Source organism: Zonotrichia leucophrys, chromosome Z (genome assembly GCF_028769735.1).
Source record: "Zonotrichia leucophrys gambelii isolate GWCS_2022_RI chromosome Z, RI_Zleu_2.0, whole genome shotgun sequence".
NCBI classification, from domain to species: domain Eukaryota; kingdom Metazoa; phylum Chordata; class Aves; order Passeriformes; family Passerellidae; genus Zonotrichia; species Zonotrichia leucophrys.
This window is the reverse complement of record NC_088200.1, coordinates 32646373-32654590: the sequence shown is the minus strand read 5'-3', so window position 1 is coordinate 32654590 and position 8218 is coordinate 32646373. Positions and strand designations below refer to the sequence as shown.

At 36.8% G+C, this 8218-nt stretch overlaps 1 protein-coding gene across 1 annotated transcript in view; it reads left to right on the top strand.

Annotated features, from left to right (window-relative positions):
* Positions 1 to 7: 7 nt before the first annotated feature.
* ADAMTS6 (ADAM metallopeptidase with thrombospondin type 1 motif 6) overlaps positions 8 to 8218 on the top strand; it is a gene marked incomplete at its 5' end in the record, with an annotated part of 134084 nt that continues 125873 nt past the window's right edge. Inside the window, 2 exons of the mRNA XM_064736453.1 lie at positions 8 to 205; positions 7602 to 7770. Of these exons, the coding sequence (XP_064592523.1) occupies positions 8 to 205; positions 7602 to 7770 (367 nt within the window). The remainder of the gene's footprint in view (positions 206 to 7601; positions 7771 to 8218) is intronic.

Below are 8218 nucleotides of genomic sequence, written 5' to 3'. Positions count from 1 at the left end.
TTTTAAACTTTCTGCCTATGGCAAGCACTTTCATTTAAACCTGACTCTCAACACAGATTTGGTGTCCAGACATTTTACAGTAGAGTACTGGGGGAAAGATGGACCGCAATGGAAGCATGATTTCTTAGACCACTGTCATTACACAGGATATTTGCAAGACCAACACAGTACAACTAAAGTGGCCTTAAGCAACTGCAATGGTCTGGTAAGTCATTATTACATGTTATAGTATAATAGTGTGCTTGTCCCTTTTCAATTACAGAAGAAGAGTTAAATTGGTGTATCTTGCAGTTTTTTGAGTCCCTGTGGGAAGCAAGTAGACGGGAAGGTGTAGAAACCCCCTAAAACCTGATCTAGGTCCTGGGGAAAAGTAGGTGTCAGTTTCTCAAGCTTAATTTAAGTACTGAGACTCAATTCTGCAGTCTTGTAGCAGGCAACCTCTGTAGTGTTCATAGTGTCCATGCTAGGGTTACAGGACTGTGTCTGTGATGAGATCTTTACGGTTACAAGAGCCTTCCAAGTTCAAGGGGCAGGGAGGAGGAAACACTGGATCCTCCAGGGTACTGAATCTCCGCACGGAGATGTTGATTGCACTGAACACCCACTTTGAGTATTTGGGTTTAAAAACTAAGTAAGTAAAAGAAGAGGAATTGCTTGGTGTAGACATCATCATTGCTGTGAATTCAAAATGTGAGAAGTCTTTAGCAAGTAACAGCATTAGAAAACAATTATATAATTATTTTACCAGAAAGATTTTGTTTACAGATCATAAATTTTTGCATTTAGAAATAGAATTAGAAGTTCTTACCTAATTTATTCTCATCTCTTCTCTTACTTGTGATCTTGTGATCACATGACAATAGTACATGCATGGAAAAAGAAATTAAAAAATGAATACAAAAAAGTAAAAAAGCAGGCTATTGAGTAAAAAATACTAAAATAGAAAGACATGACTCTGAAACATTAAATCAAGAACCAAAGAACCAGTGTTTTCTGTAGTAAAAATACACATACATATTGCAGTTTCTCATTCTGGTTTTTATTATGGTAGAATGCTGGTCGGCCTTGTTAGGGATAGGTGATCTAGCTAATTGCTGTTCAAAAAAAAAAATTACACAGACTTGCTAGACTAATTCCCATTTGTCCTTGGAAGCACTATTGAACAATGCCTCCTGAAATGTTACTTTCAAAAAAAGCCAGCTGTTCCAGACCCAAATAGGTTGCATTACACCCAACTACTTGTAATATGGCATTTCAGTGTTCCTGAAGAAAAGTATTTAATGGGGATTTCCAGCACTAAGTGAACACTTTCAAGAGATGGAGTTAAAATGATGTTCCATTGAATGTGGTAATACAGTTTGGTTGATGTAGACTTATAGCAGATAGGTCTGAATTTAGTACAATTTTCTCTTTGATTGCAGTTTCCATCTAATAGCTCTTTTCTGGTCACGGTTCTGGTCACATTCAGGCTTCAAAGCTAAGTATACTCTGTCTTTGCTTGAGTTCTTTTCAGCTCAAAATATGATGGAGACAAAGTCCCTTCTTTCAGGACTCATTTCTTTAAAAGAGGCTGCAGGCCTCTTTATGCAAATTGCTGCACAGACTAGTTGGTCCCCGTGGAGACTGCAATAAGTGCCATGGTGATCCCATTTCAGTTTCTTTTTTACCTTGGCTTGGGGAGTGAGCCAAGAACTCCTGCCTTTGCCATAGCTGACTCTTGTTTTCCTTTCATGGTAGGAAAATAAAGGTGGGATGAAGCACAAAAAAGCCTGTATTTCCCCATTGTCTTTTCTCATCTGTTGCTCCTTACGGCACTTCTTTTCTTCTGAAAAGCATGGAAGATGTCATGAGGAAGCAGAATCTCTGGGTTTTTTTTTTTTCTTTTGTGCCCAACACCCTGAGGTGACATTTTGCATGTTTTCCCTTTGCCCTCAGGCTGCCCATTTTGCTGGAGTGAGGCTGCCTGTGGTTCTAGGTGTCAGTATGTTTTAGCTTTGTCTTTGTAAGTTAACTTCTGTGTAGAGTGTTTCCCGCTTAAATCATTATCATCAGTGGCTGTGGTTGTTGTCAGTCTTTATGTGTGTCTTTCAGGTGTTAAGGCAGCCTTAATCTAGTCTTTGGGCACACAAATTCTTCATGGTCATGCCTCTTTACTCGGGACTTCAAGTATCAGGTGTGCACTGCATCTCTTAGGAAGATTTGGTCACAAGCTTGTGAGGCTCCTGTGTTGCTCCAGAAACATCAGCAGGATGACACATGGCTCTATCTCAGAGACATAAATCCAGCAGAGGGTGCTGCAGTAGTCTTGACTTGGTACCATGCTCTACTGTATGGAAATTCTGCAGTGTTGGCAGTGCCTTCCAGAGCACAGTGTATGGGAGTTACCACTCCATTCAGATAAATGCATCACAAAGTTATTTTTAAATGATGATTCTATTAATGAATGCTTTGTTATACAGCTGCTGGTTAGAACATGTTTAATAAGGCAATTGGCAGTGAATATTGAAGACAATATTACTTGTTTTAGAGTTAGCAATAGCTCAGAATGCATTGTACTTAAGGCATTTGTTGTATTTTCCAGTTTGATTGCCGGTCTGTTAATGACTGCCAATCATAGTCTAATAGTCCTTGATTAACATCTGTATTAAAGCCAGTCATTGTAAGTTTAACTCTTTGTCTCTTCTGCAGGTAGTAAGTAGTATTTAATAGCGAATGTTGCTCACAAACAAAATGTATGCAATATATTTACTCCGGTTGTCCTGTTAGGTTTCACTGTTGACAAATAGGTTAAATTTCTTCCCCTTAGTGAATGTCTTGAATTATTCTTATTAGTTATTCAGAGTGGTTATGTGAGAACATGATTTAAATAACATATGTTGTATGTCTTTGAAGAGCGCTTACATTTGAGATAAATGTGCAGAGGGCTTTCTCGCAGTTTCATTATAATAAAAGTGACAAAGCAGTCAGTTGATTTTCCTATCGCTGTTTCTTGTTTCAGCCTCTCCCTCTATATTTCTCATTACCAAGTGCTCTAGAGTTACAGGCTGCTACTTACTGAAGTTTCAGTCCAGCAGCTTCCATCTGCTGGGTCCTGGATGTGGTATAAATTGTCTGAAGTTGTGAGTAAAGCTCTATAATCCAGGGAACATTCTTGTGAGGAAATTTAAGGTCTTGTCCACAAGCTTGCTGGCTTCCAAACTCATGTTTGCTGTAGTGGATGCTACACTTGTGGGTGGATTGTAGGTTGGGTGCATCATGAAAGAGCCTACAACGAACAGCATTTTAGAGAGTTTGGATGTTGGATACAAGGCAGCAGATTGAGGCATTTTCTAAGCTGACTATTTCATACTGAAGGAAAGAGGAAAAGAAATGGTGGTAGAATAGCTGGAGAGAGAAACTTCGCCTTGGGGGAATGGAGTTTGGGAGGACTCCATGGACTGACTTTGGGAGGAGCAAATCTCAGAGGAATTCTGGAGCCTTCAGTAATGGAATCAAGCAAAACCCAGACTTTGTATTTTGACTCATCTTTGCCTTCTGCCATGTGTCAAAGCTCTTAACTGAGTACTCAAACAAGTTTTGCATGGTATAAAATTTTGTAATTTTGGGCTGAAAAGGTCTGTAGTAGGAACTATTCTGAGGCTACTGTGATCCCAAGTAAATGGTTAATTTAAAACATGCAGTATTTCCATGTATGTGAAGTTCACGCATTGCATAGTGTTTGTGCTGGACGGCACAGTTATCTCCATCCAAACAGAAATGATAAAGAAGAAGCAGGTAGGTGACTGTGGATTAAGAGCATGAGTTTACTTTTTCAGTGGGGAATTATTTTGCTGGAAGACTTAATGTTTGCTTCGTTTATTCCTAAATACATATATTTATAAATTACTAATATTTTCTTAAGAGTTAGTTCATTTGAAAGCCATTTTTACTCTAAAGAATGCATCTACTTTTGTAGATCATAGTTTACGTATACTGTGATATTTTTGACTGTATGTGAAATAATTCTGCATCAGGGTCTTTAAAGCTAGCTTTGATACTCATATGTTTTTGCAGTACATCAGTATTTAGAAAATTATATACAAACTGTCCTCCTCCTAGTTTTAAGGTTTAAAGTTTTTGTTAGATTCCATGATGTGCTGTCTCAGGCCAGATCACTATTTTTTTCATCTTTGAGAGCGCAGTAAGTTAATGCAATCTTCCTCGGTAGTATAGCCAGCTGTTGACATACTGAACAACACTGACTTGTTTGCAGAAGTTTCCATTACTAGTACTTTATATTAGAGATGGATAAACATAAAGCCTAAAGAGATTCAAGGTATGGAAAAACTGTGAAACTGTAGTGCTGTGTGGAAGAGGCACGTGCTTACTTGTCCCCCATAATTCAGTTTGTTTTTGCAACTGATGGATGTACCCCATCTGAAGGAGGTTAAGGCCCTGGCTGGACAGCCTGACAGAGAAGGATTCTTTTTCACAAATTCAGGGGAACTCCATGTGGATTCACAGATTTGTCTGAGCATGTCAAACTGCTGGAACCAGACTTTGTATATGTTAGCATGAGTTGGCAGTCTGTAGTGAGATTGGATAACACAGGACCTCAAACAATCTGTTTTAGATAATAATCTTGGGAATGTTCCTTGTAGTAACATACTTGGTGCATTCAGCTTGTTTCTTATATCCATGGTATTATGTCAAAACCTTTTCTGATAATTCTTATGTCTTAATGATATTTTTGATGCTTTGGAACAGAAGTTTAATTTATGAACTCTTAAAATACAATAGCAACACTTAAAAAGAAAATTAAAATTAATTCACTTTATTAATTCATATTATTTAATGCTTTAAATGGGCATTATTTCAAATTCCTTTTTCAAATGAAGTTTTGTTTTCCTCAGATAGTGGATTATAAATCAAAGCTGGTATTTAGAATGTTAATTTGGATATAATAGTATACTTCCCACTATGTATTAATCAGGCTTTCTGAATACATAAACAATGCCACTATCTCTAGCCAAATGAATTTTTGAAACTTAGAAGATATGCTGGCCATCACCAAGGTACTTTTTAGTTGCAGTATTTAGAGTGCTTCTTAAAAATCAGTCATTTCACTGTTGAATCACGGTGATTCATCAAGACTGGTTGCATTAATTTAGCACTGGAAGAATTTTGTTTGCAAGCAAAAATACTGTTAGATTTAAAATGGTCTACCTAAGCAGGCTTTTGGGAAGGGCATATGCAGGGTCGTTGTATTTCCAGTGCTAATTGAATCACTTGTCTGACTGCAGCAACTGACCACAAATGTTTTCACTACCTCCTTGTAGTTCTATGTTAAAATTTATTTGTATTTCCTTAACAAAGTGTTATTGAAATGTCTTTTCTTAAGCACCCTAGCATTTGGGCAAATGACATCAGATATCAGCTAGGCATTGGAAAAAGTGGTGATGCTGTCATTACCATGGTCACAGCTGGTACCTGAAGGAACTGTGACCATTGTTTGCAGATATTCTTTAGTTATTTGCAGGAGCAAATATGCAATTTGTGTAGAGAACTAGTGCTGCAATTAAGAGTTTATGCTATTTTAATTAACTTCGTTCTCTTGAGGTAGTCTTGCCACTTAGTTTCAGTATCTGATATAATAATCTCATTTATGCTTAGATTTGCAAACATGGTTGGACTTGAGTACAGACAGGAAGGATGTATGCTGTGGAGGAATTTAAGTTAGGACCCACTGTGTCTCAGAGACAGTGCCACTGACTGGATGGTATCTCTGTCTTCTCGGGCTTGGCATGAGGCAGACAGCCTGATGGTCTGAACCGCTCCACAGGACTCTCTTCCTGTGGGAACATAATACCAGAGCTTACAATGGCTCAGGATTCACTTGAACCCAGATGTCTGACATGCAGACTGGATGCAGTCCAAACTGTCAAGGTTCTTTCTGCACATCTGGCAAGCCCAGTTACAATTTGTTTTATATTTTCAATACTGTTTAAGCAGCAGTATACCAGTAAATGATTTATTTTCTAGTAAAATCCTAGACTTTAAGTTACAAGAAGGCATTGTAAGAGGAATTTGATACTGGCATCTTCCAGGTGAATTTAGACCCTGATGTTGCCTTCTGAGTTAATAGTTGAGTTCATAATGAAAAATACCACTGAAGAGAAATGCTTATTTTTGCATTCACAATGTAAGGAAGGAGTAATTGAAAGCTTCAGTCTGTTAATACATATATTTTCAGCATTTACAATAGAGTTCTATTTGGAAAACCCTTGTTTCTGATGCATTGCATAGGTTTGTTTTTTTTTTGTAAGTTTTATATGTTGTTTCAGAAGTAAAGAACTGTAGGCATTTTATTTACAAAACAGTAACAGGACAAGAGCTTTGACCAAGAGTAAAAAGATAAACTCTGATATTTGAAAACAGCTTTAGGATTTTTAGAGCATATACAGAACAAGTGGTCTTAAGACTGATCATGGAGGTCTTAAGACTGATCATGGAGGTCTTAAAAAAAGATTCATGTGTAGTATTTGTTTCACAGATAAAAGGTGTGGTAGAAATTTGTGATTCATCAAGTCAGGATATGAATGTAGGAGTTCCTGCTTCCAGGCTTCTGTCTGATGGGTAGCTCTTCCCTGTGTAGAAAGTCTGTACATTCAGAATTTTCTACATATGGCATATCAGAATTTTTTATTTAGTGAACATTGGTGTAGAGCCTGTCAGGGCTTATTCCCCAATATTTCTATATCTGAAAGGATCCAAAACCTGGATTTTCTGCTAAAGTTCAGTTTTAATTGCTGAAGGTTCAGGAAATTGCATAGTTGGCCTGAAGTCTCCCCTTTCTTCCATAAACCATTTCCTGTTTGGAAGAAGCTAAGTTCACAAATGTGAAAGTTATGAGAATAGAATATCTACTATTCTGCACTGCAGTATGAGGAAAAACAATATTCATTTGTTATGGAGAATGAGGTCTAGTACAGTCTGCCATAGCTCTTGTTTGCTAGATTTATGGCAACAGTTTTTATGGAATAAATGCTTTGTAGACAGTGTACCTTAAGTTAATATAAATAATTTGATTTCTGTTAACTAGCTCAGTTTTGGGGTTGTGTCTGGACGTGAAATAAAAATGGTTTCTTTGAATATGTGTTCTAAAATTAATCCTTCCTCGTGTTTGTCTTTGATTAAGTATTTGGCTTTAAGCATCTAGCAGTGTGGCATCACAGAGGGATATTGGACCTGCCATTTATACCATTTTGGGTTTGCTGAATTTTTAATGGATATCAATCACGTCATTTCAGAACATCTCGGTGAAGAGATTATTTGTAATATTCTGAGACTATCTCCTGGTTTTTTAACTGCATCTACCAAAAAAAGGTGAAAGTTCTCCACAAATAGGACAATGATAGTTTTATTTTTTATCACTGTATTGTTTATAGGCGCCTACTCTGCTCATACTAAATCAGCAGACGAGAGCTGGCTCATGCACTGTTTTATGTATTAGCTTCTAGCTGTGGATTTATCCACAGAGAATGTTTTTTAAAGCTAAATTTTGTGATAGTAGTTCCATATTGTCTATTGTAAGCTTTTGTTTTCTTATTTGCTTCTTTAAGCATGGAGTCATTGCTACAGAAGATGATGAATATTTTATTGAGCCTTTAAGAAATATAACAGAAGATTCTAGTAACTATAATTATGAGAATGGTCATCCTCATGTTATATACAAAAAATCTACCATGCACCAGCAGCACCTCTATGATCACAGTCACTGTGGAGTCTCAGGTAAACAAGAATGAGTGTCATTTCTTTTAAAAAATGGTAATTTGAGATGTATTTTAAGATCTTGCTTGTTTCACATTTAAGACATAGTGAAGAGTGTAGCTATGAGAATATTCATTTTGTCTTGTTGAAAAGTAGTTTTGATTTTTTTTCTTTTTTTTCCAGATTCAGATTGAGAATATAGTGTATTTCAAAAACTAAGACAGCAGGAATAAGTCTTGTTTAATGCCTATATTGTGTACAGTGGTAGAAATGAGCACAGGCTTCTGCAAAATGTGAATAAATGTACTTCAGTTCCCAGCAGGAAAGCATGTTGAATGACTGCATGTTACAGCTCAGTGTTTAGTATGTGTTCAATCTCATTTGAAGAAACTTGATATGCAATAAATATGTCAGCATTATGATTATCAATACATTTGGAACTGAGTCCATATCTTTTCTTGTTTACAGA